Source organism: Caretta caretta, chromosome 3, assembly GCF_965140235.1.
Source record: "Caretta caretta isolate rCarCar2 chromosome 3, rCarCar1.hap1, whole genome shotgun sequence".
In the NCBI taxonomy this organism is placed as follows: Eukaryota; Metazoa; Chordata; order Testudines; family Cheloniidae; genus Caretta; species Caretta caretta.
This window is the reverse complement of record NC_134208.1, coordinates 155,051,126-155,075,124: the sequence shown is the minus strand read 5'-3', so window position 1 is coordinate 155,075,124 and position 23,999 is coordinate 155,051,126. Positions and strand designations below refer to the sequence as shown.

At 43.5% G+C, this 23,999-nt stretch overlaps 1 protein-coding gene and 1 long non-coding RNA gene across 4 annotated transcripts in view; one reads left to right on the top strand and one right to left on the bottom strand.

The window, feature by feature from the left end:
• Nucleotides 1-23,999, top strand: part of RBKS (ribokinase) — a 112,981-nt gene that overhangs the window by 82,489 nt on the left and 6,493 nt on the right. For all 3 annotated transcript variants that reach the window (XM_048843436.2, XM_048843438.2, XM_048843437.2), the window contains one exon: nt 1,895-2,083. In XM_048843436.2, coding sequence (XP_048699393.1) covers nt 1,895-2,083 — 189 coding nt within the window. The remainder of the gene's footprint in view (nt 1-1,894; nt 2,084-23,999) is intronic.
• On the bottom strand, nt 21,968-23,268 carry LOC142071440 (uncharacterized). Its single transcript, XR_012667467.1, has 2 exons — nt 23,101-23,268; nt 21,968-22,521 (listed from the first exon to the last, which is right to left on the bottom strand). It is a non-coding gene; the product is annotated as an uncharacterized LOC142071440 (long non-coding RNA).

The window sequence follows — 23,999 nt, the reverse complement described above, 5'->3', positions numbered from 1 at the left end:
GAAAGTTAAAAAATCTGGCCTTTGTGGCAGAGCAAATTCCAAAGTCACTTAGGCCATGTCTGCACTTACAAGCTTACACAGTTGTATTCGTACAGTTGTTGTCATGATTATATTTATTTTTATTGCAGTGGCACCTATAATGTGCAACGCACTGTGCACACAAAGGGAAACATAGTCCCTGTTCCAAAGATCTTATGATCTACACTAGCAATATACAAAGGGCTATGTTGATACAGTGAAAATAAATACACTTTAATAAAAAATAATTATCCACTATCCCTAACTTCCCCCTCTACCCAGCTATTATTGGCTGGCTAGTTTCCTGCAAGTGTCACAGAAGAGGCATAGTTGCCAAGTTTTGTGAAGTACTATGTGACATTTTAGGCTGATTTTTAATTAGCTTATTTTCAGAGAATTTGAATTTTAGCTTTAAAAAATTGTATGGATTTAATTTATTTAAATATTCTCTATTTCTGGAGGGCGTTGAGCAGTGACATTAATCCACCAAACAGAAACCATGCTAAGTGTAGTAACCTTCTCCTCAATCTAAAATGTAGTACATTCTTGTCCCTTGGATAGCTTCTAAGCATGGCCAAAAAACCACTTTGAACTGTGAGAATTTGTTACCACACCTTGCCACGCTCACTTATAAAATATGCTTATCTGAAAACATTTACAGAATCAAATCCTGCTAGCATAAAGTCAAACCCCCATTGAAACCAGTGGGTGATTTGCCTGAATAAGGGCTGCAGGATTTGATTCTAAGCATATGTACAAAATAAACCCCATTAAGAATCTCATTAACTATATTGTAAACTCTCTGGGGCAGTGTACCAGGGTTTATAGGCCTTTTAAGGCCAGAGCACGAGGTCTTGGGTGGCAGGCTACCCTGCTCAGGAGTTGTGGGGCAGACAGAGAACCAGGGAACAACAGTGACAGACACTGAGAGACAGGGCTGAAGTGTTCCATTGACTTCAGTGGGAGCTGGATTGCACTCAGACCTACTTCCACAGCCTTCATATTAATCCTAATTTTAGTCATAGAAAGTTTTCAAAGTCTATTATTACTGTATTTTTGGTAATTACTCATGGCCTTGATCAGGGATCAGAGCCCATTATGCTAAGGGCTGTGTAGCCCTGACTTACAAACACAGTCCCTGCCTCAGAAAGTAAATGATCTTGATTTATGAGAAGATGCAACAGATGGATGAAACAAACAGATGGGAGAAGGAGTTAACAGTGATGAGCAGGAGGTAACAAACAAGTTACTTATGTAAAGCAGTAGCCACACATCACCACCTGCCCAGCCATGGTCAGCTGGGTATTACAGCGGAAGTGAGTTATGGAGGGATTTGAAGGAGGATAATGTAATATAGCGTGCATGAAGGGATATTAAATTGTAGAAGACACACACCAATATGATTCAAGGCTTGAGAGTATTTCAGTACATTGCATGGGAGTGCGGAAATGATTTCAAGATGGTCCTGCAATAAAAACATTGCTTGTTTGATTGTGTGTGTATGTGTGCGCACGCATGTGTTTATTTATAGTTAAATTTTATATCAACCCTACACCAAAGAGCTCTCATCCAAACCTGTGTGTTTCTGTCTGTCTGTATTACATGCATGATTACACTGAAATGCATATACCATCATCATAAGCCACAGACATACACATAACAGGACAAATTCACCGCAGGTTCAGTAATTCGACCTAGTCAGTTGTTTGAAAAAACCCTTCAGTAAACACAACTCTGAATGTTGTTAGGAAAGATAAAATATTTGGTTCACCTAGTTAAATTTAAAAGAATTAAATGTTCTTTTAAAGTTCAACCATTTTCTGATAAATTAGTTGCTATCTGGTTCTGATTTTGATTTGTTTGGATTATTTTTCAGGCAGAAATTTTAACAGGCATCCCAGTGGGCAGCCCTGAAGATGCTGGGAAGGTGGGACTCGTGCTATTAGAAAGAGGCTGCAAACTAGTAATCGTTACTCTGGGAGCAGAAGGCTGTGTGATGATATCAGTGGATGAGCCTATTCCAAAGCATGTTCCTGCTGGGAAGGTCAGGGCTGTGGACACTACGGTATGTTTTTGTGGTTTAACTGTCTTGCCTTGGAAAAGACTACTTAAGCACTAAAGCAAAGCAGTGAGTAATCAACCAAATCCCTGGCCACTAGCGCAAAGGCTAATTTATAATGTGAAACTGATATGTTGCTTCCAGCCTGTTATATATCAAATGCCCGTTCACTCAAGTTTTATAGGCTGTGCTGTAGATATGCTAAAGTTATTGTATACACGGATGATATCTTCATTTTCCTTTGTCGCTGGAGTTGGTACATTTCTTTCTCTCTCGCTCACTCCATTACGGATGAGGTCCGCAGCATCAGCAGCCCTATAGTTGTCACCTTTGCACAGTCATGTAATTAATCATCTCCAGAACTGAAATGACCCTGCAGTTAGTGGAATGGGAGAAAGGAGAGACCCAAGAATTCTTCCCTTCACGTAATGCATGAGGGTCTCTTCCTACACAAGTCTGAACTGCTCCCACAAAGTCCCTTAGTTAGTCCAGCATAAGTTGCACCAGGTGCTCAACTTCTATAGAACACAGAAAAGGCAGCAATAATATGTTGTGACCAATCATTTTATGATAGGTAAGGATTAAAAGGTCAGTGACCAGGTATGCTTTATAATTTTTAGGGTATTTTCCCCCCTTCCTACTCAAAATGAAATGTAGAATACCCTACCTTAACAGAATTTAGGACTGCTAATTGAACCACAAATGAAAAGCAACAGTTAAAAGTTCTCATAGCAAAATTATATTATCACATTGTGTATACTAGGACATTTTGTGCTCAGTTACATCTGATATAAATCCAAACTATATCTATTGATGTTACTGAGAGTGGAATTTGCCTCACTGTATGTACTAACTATATGTTTAGCTGATGAATGTAATAGAATACTATTACATATGTTCTGCCACAATAATCCATTATAGAAACATTTGGAGATTTGACCATCTGGTGCCTCACATATCTGAAATGTATTAATAATAATATCTAGTTTTTATATAGTGGTTTTATCAGTAGATTTCAAAGTGCTTTACAAAGGAGGTAAATATCATCCCCATTTTAGATGGGGAAACTGAGGTATGGAGCGATGAAGTGACTTAGCCAGGGTCACTCAGCAGGCCAGTGGCAGAGCTGGGAATAAAATCCACTTCACTCAAAGCAGAGGATCATTATGACCAGATTTGCATTGTGATGTATTGATACTATTGTATGTCAGATTCTTCTCCCTCTCCCCCTGGCCAAGAAGTCACCTGAAGCTAACGCTAATGATTGGAATATCCTGAGGTTTTTATGATGACTCAAATCATTATTCTTATTGGAGACAACATTGTGTTGCAGATAAACCATAGACCAGGAATTAAGAGATGACTGACATTCTATTCCTGACTGTGCCATTGAGTTTCTGTATGATCTTGGGCAAATCATTTAATCTTTCCATGCCCAAGGTCCTGTTGTAACAGTGTCTTTTCACAACACAGCACACAAAAGTGAAGAAGAAATGTGTGAATTCCCTTTTCAAAAGAAGCCCCAAATTACTGTCAGATCAGCTAATATATGATATCTAAAGTGATTTGCTGCTGGTGGGATAATATATCAATACTGAAACCACACACTGTGCTGAGAAGTGCCTTTTATCTTGCTTGGCAGTTCAGAACATCATGAGTTGACTATATTAACTGTGGAACCTCTAGTTCAGACAAAGTGTTGGTGGCCCTGTGTTTTAAGTGCCACAATACTGCCAACCCCAAGTGTTCAAAAATAACGACATACGCTTAAAATCATGAGACTTTTGAAAAAAACCACCTGTTAATTTCTTTTTATTTGCCTTTTGGAGTCTGAGCCTTTAGTAGGGTGCACTCAAGTCACATTTGCAAGCTTTACTCTGCAGCCATGCGAGCTAGAAAAAAATTAAATGAAAGCTAACATTCTAATGCAATATCTTGATTCCAGCAAATGGGGCTTTAAGCAGCACACCAAATATTGCGAGATTCCTGATAAAATCACGAGAACTGGCAATGCTGGTACCAGACCAGGTCCTATAAGCCTGCTGTGACCTCTAAGTGTGGGCAGCAGCCTGAAGCTGTAGCTACAGTAACGCTGCCATCATTATTGAACTGCCACCAGTTCAGCACCTCCAGTGGTAGCAATGATGAAAATTTTTGGCAATTTTTGTGTAGGCCCAGACAAAACATGTGTGGAGCTTAACAGAGCTCTCCCAGTGGTATGGACAGGTCTCCCCACCCCATTAACAAATCTCATAAGACACACTAAGGACCAAGCAGACCATAGAGTCTGAACTCTCCTCTCAGTCCTAGAAATGGTCCCTCTAGATCAGGATTGAAGCCCATCTGCAGAACAATGGGAAAAGCTTGCACCACTGGCATGCCAGCAGTGTGGATAAATAGGCATATCAGCCTTCAGGCCTGAGAATCTGACATTTTTCACCCACACTTTATAAAGAAAAAAATAACTCTGTGGAATTTCTTTGTCCCTAATTACCTAAGTGAGGGCTTTATTAAAGTATCTGATACATCCTATGATTGCTAGCAGATTTCACCGTAGGCAGTATAATATATCTAGAGCACCAATAGTGATTTAGAAGGAAGTTTTGCAAGACAGGGTGTTGTAAGACCCAAATGTCTCTTTCTCCTGTTACCGTGACATACTGTAACAAATCTCTATTGGAATGAATTGGCTTTCTTTTCAGTTTACTTGTTCTTGCTAACTTTGTATATAGCTGAATTTCAGGAACACTGTATTAGGTAACCATCCAAAAGTAATATCCAGTTTTTGTGATTTGAGAAGAAAATAAAAATATATACAGCCAAGCCACTTAATATTAGCTACTGAGCACACACGCTGAGGGATTTTAGGTCAGGTGTTCTCAAGTGAGATTAATTTATGAAATAACATAATACGCTCCAGAGGATCAATTATGTCTATTTAAAACTACATTTATGGATTCTCCTTACCTATTTTTAGAGGAAGCTATTTTTCACCTTACTTGAAATGACATTAAATACACAGCACTATACTGATACACCTTTAAAAGATCATGATCTTCCATTTATATAGCATTTTTTATTCAGATGGGCACCAGAACACTTCATAAGAGTTACTAAAATTATACAAACCTTTACATAGAAATAGATAACACATAATGTGTATTGTGTGTATATCTACATTATGTCTCATACTGCCAACTACTGAAATGCATCCCACTTCAGATGGGCTGCAAAGGTACACAGTAGCACTATGTAACAGTGTAAAACAAGAACTGACAAGTATCAGGCCAAATCTAGAAGTGATGTATACGGAATGTATCATTATGTTGAGCAACAATATAATGTACTTTCTGAGAGCTAGACTGACTGTGGTTATGATGATAGCCGCTGCCAGTCCTGGTGGTAGGAACGTAAAAAGTTGTCCAAGCTGGAAGGTTAGGGTGGTACAAATGGGCCACAACTTCATCTGCACTGCGGAGTGTATGGATTCAGTGCAGCCTCTGCTGGTGTATAGCAACAGCAACAAAAAAGTCTCCCACTCTATCTTTCCATTTTATCTTTTTAAACCCTCCTTTTATTATCTCCCCCACTATTTTCCTCTTCTATGCCCATCCACTAAAGTGTAATTTACAGAACCATTTGCATCACCTCATTATATTCCATTGAAACCGCCAAGGTATATAGGTCAGGAGGATATAATTATCCAAGCTGGAATATGGCCAGAACTGGGACTACCATCTTTCCTCTTTGTGAAAAGTATCACAGTATCTTTTAGGGCTGCATTTTTGGTAACCTCCATTTGACTTCTAAATTTGCACTTTGCAATTTTCTGTGCACAGAACCCCACATTCAGGCACCTAGAATCAGGTAGTTAGATGTCTATGTCCCTAACTTACACATCCAAATACTGTGTGCGCTTACAAATGGGGTGGGTTTGTGCACACACAATATTTAATGGCAAACTTATAGCCATTTTTCAAAATTGTGCCCATAATAATCACGAGACGTCAAAGGTGTCTGTTTTATGTCATGCAAAACACAGCATCTCTAGCACCATGGTGCCCTTTGAGTGCAGCTACTGAATTTCTAGTACCGCTTCCTGCACTACCAAGGCTTTCCATAGAGATCTCGCATGTCCCATCCAAGTACTGACAAAACTCAACCCTACTTTGAAATAAGAGCTGTGGGGATCACAGGTTGAGGTGACGTGTGCTCATAAACAGGAAATTCACTTATGACCTAGGAGAAAATTCCAATTTTTCCCTGCTCAGTCATGCCTACTACTTGCAATAAGTGTATAATGTATCCTGTATAGTCACCCTTGCTCTGAGATTCCATCATTATCTAGGAAAGATTATGGATGCTGTTTGTCATCATTCTGAATTTCTGTGCCATAAATATTAATATAATTTTTTATAACAAGATGCAAAGGGAAAGCTCATTGTTACAATGTGAATTTGTCCCCAGTTGTATTAGTTTTTCTTCTGGTTTCTGGTTACAGTGAATTAAATCTTGCCCTCGTTTGCACTGTTGAAATGTGGTAAAGATAATGCATTTAAAGAAATAGAAAGCACATTAAGAGTGACTTTGTCCTGAACTTTGAAGTTGTCATGAACTTTATTTTTCTATTAAAAAAAAAAAAGACTGATGTAAGTAGATGGTTATGCCCTATTAGATAGGCCACAATACCTATGATTACAGTTTTCTATAGTGTAATTGTTGTCTATTGAAGGCAGTGTGGTCTAGTGATTAGACCAGAGGACTGAGTAAGGAGTCCTGGATCTGCCACTGGCTTGCTATATAAACATGGATGAGCCACATAATATCTCTGAGTTCCATTTTCACCATCTGTAAAATGGAGATATTAATTTATGTGTATTTAATACAGGAAGTCTACGGCAAAGGCAAGAACAGAACCTAGGAATCCTTATTGCTAGAGTTGTCCCTTGACTTCAAGACAATTCTTCTACTCCTGTGGCCTTATGGAAACTCTGAGCTTTTTCCTCTTAGAAGTTGAGAGGTCTTGTATATAGCAACTTTGTTTACACTAAAATTCTCTGATTTAGACTTATCTCCTGGTCTGGAGAATGCCCAAACCAGAAAAGTGAAGTGGACACTGAAATAAAGCTGTAGCATATAAATAAACCAGAGAGCAGCCTTTTAATAACAGCAATTCTTTGTTTTCTGACTTTATGGTCTAACGGCTGTGGCACAAGGGGATATAAATACAACACTCCATGCAATGACTAATTACTCAAAATTCTGTGCATCAGCAGAAGTGGAACTTGTGGTTGACTGTAATATTATCAGATGTCTTCGCTATTTAATAATCTCCCATAGCTGTACATTATTTAACATGCAGTTTGCACAAAGAACAGTGACTTTGTTTCAACTACCTCTCAACAAAATACAAATGCAGCTGCTAGTAAATGAAATATTTGGCAGACATTGTGTTTGATGGAAACTTCTGTAACTTGTTAAGAGGAGAAAAATGTTGTTGTGTGGTTAACCTTTTCCCATCCATAGCTGTAGCATGAGATGGGAAAGGGCACTGACCACAAAAGAGAGGGCCTGTTTAAAAAGTCCAGTAACTATCAGGCAAACAGCCTGGCCATCAGTAGGGCTTATTCACACATAAACACAAGAAAATTATGTACAGAGCTCCCATTAATGTGCCACAAGCTAATGGTGTATAATAGCTTCTTTTATTTAACATGCATCCAAAACAAGTTAGCGAATACATTTATTTACAGTCATAGCCCACTTTCTGACTTAGTCTTCTGCTTTTCCTCTCTTACTAATATGGAACCCATTGACTTTTGGAACAGAGACACAATAAGGAATAAATGAATCTGCAAGACACTCCAATCCGCAATCTGCATTGTAAATCTATTTAAAGATGCACCCGTTATTTTCTGAAGTTCAGTTTAACTGTGAAAGGGCACATGACTGAAATAATTGCATGTGACTTGACTCACAGTTAAGTGTAAATGGGAATCTATTTGCTCATCATAACTTCTGCTCCTGATTCAGACCCTTTAAATACACATCAGCATATGTAAATGATCATTAAGAGCTTGAGAGATTGAATTCAACACAAGTTAGGAATACACTGAATCCCTCTGAATCAGGACCCAGAGGAGCAGGAGAGGGAGGAATGATAATATCCTGTACTTTTCTGAGTACTAGGAATTTCCAAGTACTTTGCAAAGTACTTAAGCATCTGAGATTGGGAAGGATTTATTATCCCCTTTTTACAGAGGAAAAATGAGGCACAAAATGTAATGTGACCAGCCTTTCGAAGGTGCTGATAATCTATGAAAACTGGGCCAAAAGGCCGTGGCCAAAGTCACAAAGAGAGACAATGTAGCACAGCAGAAAGAAAGCCAAGAGTACTGGATCTCAGTCCCTGATACCAATCGCTAGACATACTGTCCTATAAGGAGAGTTTTTTATCTGACTGGTAACTGGATTTTAATCAGTGCACATGAACAAAGTAAACATGCCCAAACAGAAGCAGGCTTGTACAAAACAACTTGCAGCTTTGTTTTCCAGTTGAAGACCACCCAGGTCTTGCTCTAGTCTTATTCTCAACCACCCAGCAATCTAATTAAATCCCTCTCCATTCCTTACTTTAAGAAGTGGAAGAGAGCCTACAGCCCTGTATAGTCTCCTTCCAGATGGAAATGCATAATTTAACAGATACAGATGAGAGAGAGTGGCCTCTCAGCAGTGCCTGCATGCATGGCACTAAATTCGCAGGGGTGCTTAATAAAGATGTAGAACGGAAAACTGTGTTAAAACCAATATTGAAACTTCTCTCCCCTCTAACGCACCGTAGCTAAAACATCATAGGAAACCCACTTTCTGTTTCAGATACTTAGAGAGCAGGGAATTAACTGGCTCTCTTGCCCAGAAGTTCCAAGTATTGGAGTGTGTTCTCCCTCCTGTTTCTTCTCTGATCATCTCATGGCTTTATTTTAGGTATTTATTTGGCCTCCATCACTGTAATAACTGAGCACTTCATAATTTGTGAAACATCTGTTCTCAAAACCTTCCTGTGAGGTAGGTAGGAAGGGCAGTACTACTATCCCCATTTTACAGATGGGGGAATTAAGGCACAAAAGAGATTGTGACTTGCCCAAGATTGCCCAGAAAGTCTGTGACAGAGCAGGAATTTGAACCCATGCTTTCAAGTCCCAGGCTGGAGCCCCAAGTATTGGACCATGCTTCTGCTCAAAGGCAAATAGGGTTGAATGAGGAACGGTGCAAAAATTTCACATTGTTCAAGCTATCGTAGAATGTATCTCATATAGTCTTGTCTATGTTAGAGAATGGCACCATTGCAACTTACAAAAGTTCATTTGAACCATTGTAATGGGCCAATAGAGCAGTGCGTCCACACCAGCCTTCCTGTTCCAGGTGCCCAACTGTGCTGTGTCTATACACAGCATTCTCTCCAACCCTTGCAGTACCAATGTACTGTGGGCACCTATCCCATAGATCCCCAAAGCAGGATGTTGCAGGAATAGTAATGCATGGATGGAGAGCTTCTTCACCAAATTCTTTTTAAAATGTGAAATGTATATATTTTTCATTGTATAATCCAATGCATTTCTATAAATAAAAAAATGCAGTGTGTACATGAGAGACGACCCCTCCATGGTTGTGAGGGCCAGACCTGTTGGGGAAGATGGATCCATTTGCATTGTGCCTTCCAAAACATGTGGATTAAATTACAGCAGTTGGAGTAGCTCAAAACAAGAAATCAATTGATAGTATAGGAATTTCTATGCGATGCACAGAGAGTGCTCACAGAAGGGGTTGCAGGGGCTTTATAGGGACTGTGCTGGGAATCCCGGCTGCAGCCGTGCAGCTACAGCACTATTACTCTCTCTCATGGAGTTTCTTAGTCTAGATTACAATGGCAGTGAGCCTTGTTTCGAGCAAATGGAATTGTAGGAGTGCACCTGCGCACCTATCCAAGCGTTTGTGTGTTTGAACATGAGGTGTGTCCCCACAGCAGCAGGGAGGTGTAACATCAAAATCCTCTAGTCTAGGCAAGGCTTGTAAAATCAGGGGCTGAGTTGAGATTCTGTGCTGGGCCTCCAGAAGGTGCAGTGCAGAAGATGCAACCCAGGGGAAGGTGAGGGCAAAGGTGTCTTTGTGCCCTCTAACTTCTAGGCTGCTCAAAAGGCTGAAATAGGCCAGTGTAATTTATATAGCCCTGGGATCTGCTCTAAATCATGGCCTCCCTAAGGCTGCCTATGACTTGGAGCACAAGCTGAAATGGCCACAGCGGCATGGATACATCCTTGACATACCCCTTTCCCCAGCACACCCAGTGCCCGCCCTAAGAGGATTCTCCCATGGGGATAATCCACCCTGGGTAGCCCTCTCACACTGTGGCAGCAGAAGGTACAGCACCCCCAGGACAGGCACACAGCACAGCATCAATAGCAATGTGGGGCAGTGCACTCTGGGGTGTGCTACTGCACAGAGTTGGGAGGAAGGAAGACTCGTCAAACCAGTGTGCAGCCACATCAACCGGTGTAAGCTCCTGCTGCTAAGAATAGCTGCTAGAAGGTGGGACTCTTTGTGAACCACAAACTTCACCTTCCCAATGCCTTTTTATGATCTGAGCAGCAGGAAAGGCTGAAGTTAAAAATGTGAGCCACTGTGTCATGCTGCAAAGTATTCTTGGCCAAGCTAACACACTACGAGTTTTGGATTTTATATTTTAGTTATCCTATAAATGACAAGAGACTCGTTTCATCCTCCTTTAAAGTGAATTGAATTTGGTTAAAAGTGCTGGCTTGACTTTCTGGGAGACTGGAGTCTTCTCTGCACAGAACCAGGTACAGCACACTCCGGAGCAAGAAGTATCCCCCTGCTTCTGAATACCTCAGCTTTGCCCCAGCAAGGAGAGAGTAGTCAGGCTCCAGGGTCTCTCACCTCATTGCTGAGATTGCCAGTTGCAATAATGTTGAAACTGAACTGAGTTCTAATTTCCCTTCCGCCTCCTACCAAACACATTTTCCACTGGTAGCTAGTTTTGGTCACCACAGAAACCAAGAGCGCTTTGATTTTGATTTATGATATTGCCTCATAAGTGTTTTAAAATAACAAGAACAGAGAAATGAGAATGATGTGGAAATCAGGATTGTTGCTTTTGCAAACTCTCCGTTAAAAAACAAGGAAAAGGTCAAGAGTTAGTTGGGTTTTTTTTCTTGCCAAGAGTGAAAGGGTTAAGCCATCAGCCTGGACAGAAGGTATTTTACAGCAAATTTTGGCAAATGAAAGGACGCTAGAAACATGATAAGTTTGGGTGAACAATGGCAGTAACCTGTGAGAATGGATATTAAGGGTTAGGGCCAGTTTGTGGCTGCACATCATGATTTTGTCACATTCTTCGGGGATTTGTTTAGAATTAAAAAAAAAAAAAAATCCGCAGTCCTAGCACAAATGGGATGTGGAAAAGCAGATTCCAGCTTGCAGCCGTGATATTTGCCAGCTGTCCAAATGTTTAGGGGGCAGATTATTTACTCTTTAAAAACAAAGAAGTACAATGAAAAGATGGAAAAAGTCTATGAAGATTTGTGCCCTGCTTACTGAAGCCTGTGACTTTCTTACCCAGTTAGTTAGAAAGGCACCCTGCCCTTGGACGGAGTAGCCCATTTTGTAGGCAGTTTTATCCTGCAAGCAGCATCTCTCCTGTCAGGGGAAGTACCTTTGTACTTGTTGCCCTCAATCACTATCTCAGTCATTCAAGCCCAGCTGACACATTGTTAGGTTTGTTTAAATACACTTTTAATTTACCAGATCTGCATGTGCAGTAACATGTTGTGGGGTAAAGTAACCTGAGCACAAATACAGCAACTTTCCTAAGACTGACAGAGCAAGGCACTATGGTAAGGAAGCTCTGCCAAAGCATGCATTCTACAGCAGGGGCTCTTAACCTTTTTCATACTGTGACTTCACACATAGCTGATCCTTTCCAGATCTGCCCCAGAACCTCTTGTGCCCATTCCCACTGAGCTTCCAAGAAGCTACTATGGGATCACGTGACTTGTATATGGTGTACTCCTGGCATCTGCAGAAGATCTGGTTGGAAGTGACTGACCAGATCTCCTTCAACAGAAGACCATAAATGGGGGAATGGAAACCTCTGTAGCTTTATGAGTTCTGGTGACAGCCCACAGCTTGAGAACTGGAAAACTGACCAATACAGAAGAATAGTATTATATAGTACAAGAGCAGTTATCTTCTATGGATCAGATGTTGCTGAATTAAGCAGAGAGAAGATTCAACAAGAATGTTCATTAGGATGATTAAAGCAGCTTGGCAGGAAAAAAAAAATGAAAAGAGAGCCAACGAGACAACACCCCCACAAAGAACTCTAAAGGCAAAAACTACCAAAGCTTTTCCAGAATATATCATTCAGAGATAGCAGGGAGCCATGTCCATCTAACAAAGGCACTAGATACTGTGGTTTTAGAAGAGGCAGTCATGCATATGGAGTTTTACTGCAAAAAATGCTCTTTTGATCAATTCCAGGCCACACGGCAGTTGTGTGTGTCATCGGGTGAGCTCTTGGCAGACTGTAGTGTCACCATGAGGCATTTTGCATTTTCAGTTTGAGAGAGAAAAAACAAATGTGGCTACTGAAATTTTACAAGCATGCAATCTTCCTACCTCACTCATCCCTCCCTCCTCCCCATATAAACCTATTTTTATTCTCAAAGGTAGGCAAGAAAGAAACCAAAAAGCACCAAATCAGCTTGTTAAACAAGAACTTAATTGCAAATGCAGTCATAGGCTCCATTCTCTGCACACTGTGTTGCATTTCTATCTGTTGTTCTGATGTTATAACATTAGTATTAACATCACTATACAGAAGGACCCCGTTTCATGAAAATGGCCCAGACTTTCATCCATTTAAAATGTGATTCTTTTCTTTAACTAAGATAGCCAAGATCACTTCCTGTCGCAAACCATTGTGCTACATTGCTTTGTTCTGTTAAATAGTCTGTTGTAGAAGTGAACTATTTTTTTATAATTATCCCCACACCCCAAAATGCCTACATTCACTTAAAGTTCCTGAATAGCATTTCACATCACCGCAAACAAGCAAAATCCAGGAAATAGACAGCCTAAGTCGATATTTTCCGATTCTCAAACAATGACCCAACCTCATCACTTAATATCACCTTCTCCTAGGCTCCATCCCTAATCTCAAACTTGCAACCAAACCTACAACCTGAACTCCAGAACCATGCAGTAAAGATATGGTGCTTTGTGTGCATTCAGGTCACAGACCAAATCCTCTGGTTTGGCTAAGCTGCACTTAGCACAAGACCAGAGAGGGGACCATGCTGGTGGAAGCCAACCAAAGGCTAATTCAGCCCCTGGCACAATTTAAAGCAGCCTGAGGGGGATCACTAGAAGAAGTGGCATATAGAGTAGCAGCACTAGCAAGGGGAATCCCCAAATAGCTGGGTCTACAGAGTTTCCAGCTGTTTTGTGCTACCAGAATGGTGCAGAGCAACTTGGTGAGAGGCTGGAGTCTAGCTCCATTTGTTTTGAAGTATTTTGTTAAATGGGAATTACAAATTAATTAAGTAGGAGTGAGCATGATTAGGAAAAAGTTATGGTGTATGGCATAAGTGCTGAAGATGAAATACTTCTTGAAGTGAGATGAGTAAAGTTGTTGTTAGAGGTGAGAGTCTGGTTGTGTCTTACAGAATAGGGGTTCTCAACGTTTTGTATCTCAGTCCTCCCCTCCCCCCCCCCCCTACATGTTATAAAAACACCACAGCCCACCTATGCCACAATAACAGGTTTTCTGCATATAAAAGCCAGGGCCAGTGTTAGGGGGTAGCAAGCAGGGCAATTGCCACAGCCCACCCCCAGCCCATGAAGCTACATTGCTCAGGCTTTGGCTTCAGGAATGAAGGCTTCAGGAGCTCAGGGCCCCAGGCTTCAGCCCCATGTGTTGGGGTTTTGGCTTTCTGCCCTGGGCCCCAGCAAGTCTAATGCTGGCCCTGCTTGGCAGATGCCCTGAAACCTGCTGGTGGCCCCGTAGGGGGCCCCAGCCCCTGGTTGAGAACTGCTGTATAGAGGTTTGAGAATAAAGTTTGTGAAGTGCTATGAGGACCTGCTGCATAGAAGATGCTATAGTTAGAGCCAGGCCTGAACTAAAACTCTAGGTCTGTATACCCTCAAACTTGGGTGAAGTTTGGATCTAGATCCACAACTAGTCTCTTTGCTTGTAGTAGGTTGAACCAAAACCCCATCTCTGAACATTCTTAAATTTAGCAGGGCCATCTTCATGATCATTGTCACTGATGCCTAGCTACCATCCCAAGCCCTTTTATGTACATAATTCAAATCTTATTGTATGTGCTGCTCTTCCCAAGATCTCTGCTGAAGGACATTTCTGTGGGGCTGAAGTTTGCCGAGAAGTGTCCTGCACTGTGTTTGTACCTTTTTTGTACATCCACCTCAGCCAGGAAGAAGTTTTTTACTCTCAGTGTTTGTTTTTCACTGTTAGGTATATGAACTTCCAGATTAAGTGAACATAAGGCTTAAGATCACAACTCAAGTGTGAAACTAAGGAAGTGGCAGATACCAAAGGAAAGGCTAATTGTAGGTTAAACTAAAAACCTACTCAATGACGTATCCTAAAGTGAAATGTTCCCCACCAAAATATCCTATACCCAGTGTACCAGGATAGGAACCAAATTAGTGGTGAATTGTTTGAGCTGAAAGGAGAATTTCATAAACTCAGCAGGATAAATCTGTGTCCAGAGAACTGAGCTAAGACTCAGTGGTTCAGCATACTCACAGCACTGAGTAACAAAGACATTTATCACCTCTCATTAATGCTATTTTTATTTATTTATTTATTTTTGCTGAAGGGAGTTTGTATGAGCATCAACACTCTGAGAACTGCTTTGGAGTGTCAGAAAATAGAGGACTCTTTGCAGGTAGACACCTCCTTAGCTTTCGGGAGCTGTTGTATAGCAAAGATTAAATAACTTGTCAAGTCTCTAACCATTTCCCTTTGGCCTCTTTTTTTCTCTTTTCTTTGTAGTGGGTGAACGTTTGCTGGTTTTATCAGTTTGGGATGAGACAGTGTCAGCATCACACAAATGCCTTGGGCTGTTTTTCTTGCAAACTAAGAGGGGAGGCAGGAACTCTTCAGACTTCCACTTCTGACTGATATCCTGCTGGAGCCTTGGGCAACTCACTTAGGCCTAAATTTTCAAAAGTGTGCAGTCATTTTGTGCAGCTCAGTTTTTGTGTTCCCAACTTGGGCCTGATTTTCAGAAGTGCTAAGAACCCACAATCCGCTGTTGAAGTCACTGGAAGCTGTGGATTGTCAACATCTTTGAAAATCAGGGCATAGGTATCTTGAGGTAGACACTCAAAATTAGTGGAGACTTCCTTAATTTCTGTGTCTTGTTTCCCATCCTGTGAAATGGAGACAATAAGTTACCTATCTCCCAGGCAGCCGATGTGTAAGGGCTTTGAAAATGTAATGTGCTATGTAAGTACCATTTTATTAGACCTCAAACCTCTTAGATTTATTTGAATGTGCCTTTTAGATTTATGTATAAAAGACAAAATGCCTGAGATTGTGATTCTTGTGTATATATATATGTCTTTTAAATTATTTCCCAGCATCCACGGCACAAACCTGATAACTCTCCAGAGGAATTCAGGTCTCTATTAGGCTGGTCTTTGATCTTGTTAGAATTGGTGAATAACTTGTAAGAGGTTTCAAGAAGAAAAGAACCCATGTACACAGTAGACCTTGTGTTAAAACACTCATCTCTCAGGAATGCAGGGGTTAATCGTTGCAGCCCTTTAATCACTGCTAATGAACCTTCAGGAAATCTGTCAGGAAGTGGGTACAAATTCCTGAATGCTGATGCCAAGTATTGTGTGGTGTGTTCTGTTTTAGATGTTGCCCAACTGAAAATCTGTAGTGGACATACTTGAGCTACGGAAAGATACTAAGGCCCAAATTATGTGCTGCCCTTGTTCAGCTGCAGTTGAGAACAAGAAGCTTCCCTCTTTGCAAGGCTATACAAGGACCACACATAAAAGCAGTGTAGGGAAGGCAGGGACTACTTCCTGCTGCCTCTGGGGAACAGGTATCTGAAAAGGAGACAGGAAGAAGGCCTGGCTATTACCCCTCTCTCCTCTGCCAGCCCATGGAGTACAGGAGGAGGCTGGCACAAAGTGTTCACTGTGCATGAACCCAAGCACCCACCAGAAAGTGTCTCTGAGGCTCAATGGATGGGGTACACAATGGTGCTTAGGTGCCTGACTCCCACTGATTTCAGTATGGTGCCTAAATGCCTTGTGACTCCACCCAATCTCCCTGGTGCTTCTTCTAGGCCTCTGTGGCTTGTTGTGTAAAAGCCCCAATTCCAGCTCTAAGGGGGCCTTAAGGCTGACATTCAGAACTTGTGTTAACTTTTAAATGACAAAACTTCCCAGTTCTGTTGGAATAACATTTTGGTGTTCCATTAAATACTTGTTTTGTTCTGGCACTGTAGAAAGAACCAGTTACGGCGTTAGTGGAAAATCACTCTGCCATTTTCAAATACTTAGGCCTTCAAAGGCCTGGGCTAAGCCCCATTGACTTCCCTGGCTCACTGTGGGCGCATAGATCCACCTGTGCAGTCCTCCCTGCAGGACTGGGGCCCTAACCATTGTTCTAAGATAGCGGAAGCACTTGCCCTCACTGAGCATTAAACGTGGATTAGTTTCCAGATGGAAAATACCCCAGTTCTTAGTCACCTGAGTGCCCAGAGGCCTCTGCATAATGAAATGGGTGAAAATTTTCTCTCTTGCCCAGTCTGATAAATGGGGGGGAAGGGACAAACCAGCAAGATTTACAAATTAACTGCCTTCCGTCACACTGAGGACAAGTATGCGCCATTTCAACCCAAAGGGGTTGAAAATAAGCTCCTAAAAAGGAGGCTGATTCTGTCACTCTTACTCACACTGAGTGGGACCTTGTTCTATGAGCAGCTGACTAAAATCACTGGGACCATACGGAAGTGAGGTTCCTCTCACTGCGAGGGTAGCTCAATTGGGCCCTAAGAGTGCAAAGGCCTTTTCTACCATAACCATAGTGGACCCTCACTAACTTTGCACCAATCCAGAGAGCTTGAGCCACAATCTAGCCCTTAGTAATGAGACATACCATAGCAATGCTGTTGCTCAGTCTGTTCTTGGAAATGGGGAAAGTCTATGGATTTTTTGGGCAAATTATGGGCTATGTGCCTCTGCAGTGGCATAAGAAAGAGTAAGAGCCTTCATTTATAGTGTGGGTGTAGACAGCAGACTTGGGACTGTGCACCCAGTATTCCCTCCCCCACACAGAGGGGTGTGGAGTGGCTAGGGCCTTGGCTCTGCCCTCAACATGTCGGCCAGCAGAACTGAGCTGGCTTGGGGGGATAACTTACTACTTGTATGGCAGAGTAGCACATTACTACCGGAGCAGGGAGGAAATTGAGCCTCTCTGAGGGTTTGACTACACTTAAATGCAGCGCGTTGCATACATACGCTGCATGCCTCCCTATCACAGGTATAAATAGCAGTGTAGACCATGCAGTTGAAGAGTACAGATGTACCTGAACCTAGGGCATGTATCCTACGCAGCTCTCTCTTCACCCTAGCAGCACCCCCCACAGCTACATGGTGATTTTTAGCAGTGTAGGGTCCCGCTGTCGGAGCCTTTCTCCACCACAGTGAGAGACTCCAGCAGCCGGGAAAGGCTCCATCAGTAGGGACTGCTGTGCATACCTGCACACTGCAGTGCGGATGCAGCCTGCTGGTTACTGCGGCGTGTAGCTACGCATACTCTGCATGCCACTGCCAGTGTACTGAGGCACAATTCCTTCCTTAGAGGGGGGCACCTATGCACGGCCATATGCTTTAGCCAGTGGTCCCCAAACTTTTTACCTCTCACCCACCTTACTCCTGTCTGCACTCACCTCCCCCCGGATCTGGGGCCAAGGTTGGAACCACAACTGGGGACGGGGGCAGGGGCAGGGGCGGAGCTGGGTGGCGCTCCCTCCTTGCCCCCCATGGGGGCTGGCCTAGGCCTCAGCTTGGGGATCTCTAATTTAGATGGTGCAAAAGCGCAATCTAACTGTAAGACTTCACTATTTTTGCAAAATATACTGATGTACACTCCCTTGTAGACTGCTCATAATTTGAACTACACTTGTCCAATAAATGTGCTAAATCTATTTTGTGATGCATTTTTCCATTGACTCTTCTATTAGGTGTCTTGGTTTAGTCACTAGTTCAGTAATATGCGGTTCAGACTTGACTCTGTGCTGCTTCTACCATAGTGCTATAAAATGGCCCATTCTTTTCAGGATTTGCGAGCATGCTTTTACTATGGTTTGAACTGAATCAGTGTGATCAACCCAAAAAGTACATGAATCGTGGCTTCTGCAAAATCTCCAAAGCAGCATTTAAAAGTTTTACGGTGGCTTCATGCTGCCAAATTCAGGTTTTTTCTTTTATCCGATTACAATGACTCTTCTCTAAGAGGAAATGACTCTCTGGAAAAAAGGTGGAAGTGAGTATAATTGGTGCAGTACTGTGAATTATGCTACTACCCCTATGGCACAAAATAATTTTGGGTAAAACAGTAAAAATCATCTTATTGTACAAATGAAATGTATCCCATTATTCCAGGTCTGACTGATTGAAAAGTGATGTACTTGTGGGGAAATCAGCTGTGGCACAATAGAGTTTCCACTTACAAAGCACTCTTCTTAAAAAAACTTCCCAGACCATTGTATAAAAATAGATGCATTAGAGGTGTGAACCGCCACTGATTAATCAGGGCTTACAAAGGCTATGGTATAAAATAAAGAGACTAAAGTTTCATGGGTTTTCCCTCCCATGGGAATACAAAATCTTGAGCAGTTTTGGGCAATAGTAACCAAAATTGCTCCTTTCACAGACACAGAAGAAAGACAACAAGGGACTGCAAGGATTGTAATAGAGACTATAGAAATAGATTACAAATAAAAACAGTTCTAAGCCATAGAACTAAGTTAAAACCATAACATTTATTTGGGAATTGCCATACCAGATTAAACCAATAATCCATCTAGTCTAGTATTTTATCTTCTTATGTCTACACTATGAAATTAGGTCGAATTTATAGAAGTCAGTTTTTTAGAAATCGGTTTTATATATTCGAGTGTGTGTGTCCCCACAGAAAATGCTCTAAGTGCATTAAGTGCATTAACTCGGCAGAGTGCTTCCACAGTACCGAGGCTAGAGTCAACTTCCGGAGTGTTGCACTGTGGGTAGCTATCCCACAGTTCCCGCAGTCTCCGCTGCCCATTGGAATTCTGGGTTGAGATCCCAATGCCTGATGGGGCTAAAACATTGTCATGGGTCGTTCTGGGTACATATCGTCAGGCCCTCGTTCCCTCCCTCCCTCCGTGAAAGCAAGGGCAGACAATCGTTTCGCGCCTTTTTTCCTGATTTACCTGTGCAGACGCCATACCACGGCAAGCATGGAGCCCGCTCAGGTAACCGTCACCGTATGTCTCCTGGGTGCTGGCAGATGCGGTACTGCATTGCTACACAGTAGCAGCAACCCATTGCCTTGTGGCAGCAGACGGTGCAATAGGACTGGTAGCCGTCATCGTCATGTCCAAGGTGCTCCTGGCCACGTTGGCCAGGAGCGCCTGGGCAGACATGGGCGCAGGGACTAAATTTGGAGTGACTTGACCAGGTCATTCTCTTTAGTCCTGCAGTCAGTCCTATTAAACCATCTTATGGTGAGCAGGCAGGCGATACGGATTGCTAGCTGTCCTATTGCATCATCTTCTGCCGGGCAACCATGAGATGTGAATGGCATGCAGTCCTTCTGCACCGTCTGCTGCCAGCCAAAGATGTAAAAGATAGATGGAGTGTATCAAAACAAGAAATAGACCAGATTTGTTTTGTACTCATTTGCTTCCCCCCCTCCCCCCGTCTAGGGGACTCATTCCTCTAGGTCACACTGCAGTCACTCACAAGGAAGGTGCAGCGAGGTAAATCTAGCCACGTATCAATCAGAGGCCAGACTAACCTCCTTGTTCCAATAAGAACAATAACTTAGGTGCACCATTTCTTATTGGAACCCTCCGTGAAGTCCTGTCTGAAATACTCCTTGATGTAAAGCCACCCCCTTTGTTGATTTTAGCTCCCTGAAGCCAACCCTGTAAGCCGTGTCGTCAGTCGCCCCTCCCTCCATCAGAGCAATGGCAGACAATCGTTCCGCGCCTTTTTTCTGTGCGGACGCCATACCAAGGCAAGCATGGAGGCCGCTCAGCTCACTTTGGCAATTAGAAGCACATTAAACACCACACGCATTATCCAGCAGTATATGCAGCACCAGAACCTGGCAGAGCGATATCGGGCGAGGAGGCAACGTCAGCACGGTCGCATGAGTGATCAGGACTTGGAGACAGATTTCTCTGAAAGCATGGGCCCTGCCAATGCATGCATCATGGTGCTAATGGGGCAAGTTCATGCGGTGGAACGCCGATTCTGGGCTCGGGAAACAAGCACAGACTGGTGGGACCGCATAGTGTTGCAGGTCTGGGACGATTCCCAGTGGCTGCGAAACTTTCGCATGCGTAAGGGCACTTTCATGGAACTTTGTGACTTGCTTTCCCCTGCCCTGAAGCGCATGAATACCAAGATGAGAGCAGCCCTCACAGTTGAGAAACGAGTGGCGATAGCCCTGTGGAAGCTTGCTACGCCAGACAGCTACCGGTCAGTCGGGAATCAATTTGGAGTGGGCAAATCTACTGTGGGGGCTGCTGTGATCCAAGTAGCCCACGCAATCAAAGATCTGCTGATATCAAGGGTAGTGACCCTGGGAAATGTGCAGGTCATAGTGGATGGCTTTGCTGCAATGGGATTCCCTAACTGTGGTGGGGCCATAGACGGAACCCATATCCCTATCTTGGCACCGGAGCATCAAGCCGGCGAGTACATAAACCGCAAGGGGTACTTTTCAGTAGTGCTGCAAGCTCTGGTGGATCACAAGGGACGTTTCACCAACATCAACGTGGGATGGCCGGGAAAGGTACATGACGCTCGGATCTTCAGGAACTCTGGTCTGTTTCAAAAGCTGCAGGAAGGGACTTTATTCCCAGACCAGAAAATAACTGTTGGGGATGTTGAAATGCCTATAGTTATCCTTGGGGATCCAGCCTACCACTTAATGCCATGGCTCATGAAGCCTTACACAGGCAGCCTGGACAGTAGTCAGGAGCTGTTCAACTACAGGCTGAGCAAGTGCAGAATGGTGGTAGAATGTGCATTTGGACGTTTAAAGGCGCGCTGGCGCAGTTTACTGACTCGCTTAGACCTCAGCGAAACCAATATTCCCACTGTTATTACTGCTTGCTGTGTGCTCCACAATATCTGTGAGAGTAAGGGGGAGACGTTTATGGCGGGGTGGAAGGTTGAGGCAAATCGCCTGGCTGCTGGTTACGCGCAGCCAGACACCAGGGCGGTTAGAAGAGCACAGGAGGGCGCAGTACGCATCAGAGAAGCTTTGAAAACCAGTTTCATGACTGGCCAGGCTACGGTATGAAAGTTCTCTTTGTTTCTCCTTGATGAACCCCCCCGCCCCTTGGTTCACTCTACTTCCCTGTAAGCTAACCACCCTCCCCTCCTCCTTTTGATCACCGCTTGCAGAGGCAATAAAGTCATTGTTGCTTCACATTCATGCATTCTTTATTCATTCATCACACAAATAGGGGGATGACTACCAAGGTAGCCCAGGAGGGGTGGTGGAGGAGGGAAGGAAAATGCCATACAGCACTTTAAGCACAGCACTTTAAAAGTTTACAACTTTAAAATTTATTGAATGCCAGCCTTCTTTTTTTTGGGCAGTCCTCTGTGGTGGAGTGGTTGGTTGGCCGATGGCCCCCCCACCACGTTCTTGGGCGTCTGGGTGTGGAGGAACTTGGGGAGGAGGGCAGTTGGTTACACAGGGGCTGTAGTGGCAGTCTGTGCTCCAGCTGCCTTTGCTGCAGCTCAACCATACACTGGAGCATACTGGTTTGATCCTCCAGCAGCCTCAGCATTGAATCCTGCCTCCTCTCATCGCACTGCCGCCACATTTGAACTTCAGCCCTCTCTTCAGCCTGCCACTTACTCTCTTCAGCCCTCCACTTACTCTCTTCAGCCCGCCACCTCTCCTCCCGGTCATTTTGTGCTTTCCTGCACTCTGACGTTATTTGCCTCCACGCATTCGTCTCTGCTCTGTTAGTGTGGGAGGACAGCATGAGCTCAGAGAACATTTCATCACGAGTGCATTTTTTTTTTCTTTCTAATCTTCACTAGCCTCTGGGAAGGAGAAGATCCTGTGATCATTGAAACACATGCAGCTGGTGGAGAAAAAAAGGGACAGTGATATTTAAAAAGACACATTTTATAAAACAGTGGCTACAGTCTTTCAGGGTAAACTTTGCTGTTAACATTACATACATAGCACATGTGCTTTCGTTACAAGGTTGCATTTTGCCTCCCCCCACCGCGTGGCTAACCCCTCAACCCTCCCCGTGGCTAACAGCGGGGAACATTTCTATTCAGCCACAGGCAAACAGCCCAGCAGGAATGGGCTCCTCTGAGTGTCTCCTGAAGAAAAGCACTCTATTTCAACCAGGTGACCATGAATGATATCTCACTCTCCTGAGGATAACACAGAGAGATAAAGAACGGATGTTGTTTGAACGCCAGCAAACATACACTGCAATGCTTTGTTGTACAATGATTCCTGAATACGTGTTACTGGCCTGGAGTGGTAAAGTGTCCTACCATGAAGGACGCAATAAGGCTGCCCTCCCCAGAAACCTTTTGCAAAGGCTTTGGGAGTACATCCAGGAGAGCCGCGAATGCCAGGGCAAATTAATCCTTTCACATGCTTGCTTTTAAACCATGTATAGTATTTTAAAAGGTACACTCACCGGAGGTCCCTTCTCCACCTGCTGGGTCCAGGAGGCAGCCTTGGGTGGGTTCGGGGGGTACTGGCTCCAGGTCCAGGGTGAGAAACAGTTCCTGGCTGTCGGGAAAACCGGTTTCTCCGCTTGCTTGCTGTGAGCTATCTACAACATCATCAACATCATCATCATCTTCTTCTTCGTCCCCAAATTCCTGCTTCCGTGTTGCCTCCATCTCCATTGAAGGAGTCAAACAACACAGCTGGGGTAGTGGTGGCTGAACCCCCTAAAATGGCATGCAGCTCATCATAGAAGCGGCATGTTCGGGGCTCTGACCCGGAGCGGCCGTTCACCCCTCTGGTTTTCTGGTAGGCTTGCCTCAGCTCCTTAAGTTTCACGCGGCACTTCTTTGGATCCCTGTTATGACCTCTGTCCTTCATGCCCTGGGAGATTTTGACAAAGGTTTTGGCATTTCGAAAACTGGAACGGAGTTCTGATAGCACGGATTCCTTTCCCCATACAGCGATCAGATCCCGTACCTCCCGTTCAGTCCATGCTGGAGCTCTTTTGCGATTCTGGGACTCCATCATGGTCACCTCTGCTGATGAGCTCTGCATGGTCACCTGCAGCTTGCCACGCTGGCCAAACAGGAAATGAGGTTCAAAAGTTCGTGGTTCTTTTCCTGTCTACCTGGCCAGTGCATCTGAGTTGAGAGTGCTGTCCAGAGTGGTCACAATGGAGCACTCTGGGATAGCTCCCGGAGGCCAATACCGTAGAATTGTGTCCACAGTACCCCAAATTCGACCCGGCAAGGCCGATTTAAGCGCTAATCCACTTCTCAGGGATGGAGTAAGGAAATCGATTTTAAGAGCCCTTTAAGTTAAAATAAAGGGCTTCATCGTGTGGACGGGTGCAGGTTTACATCG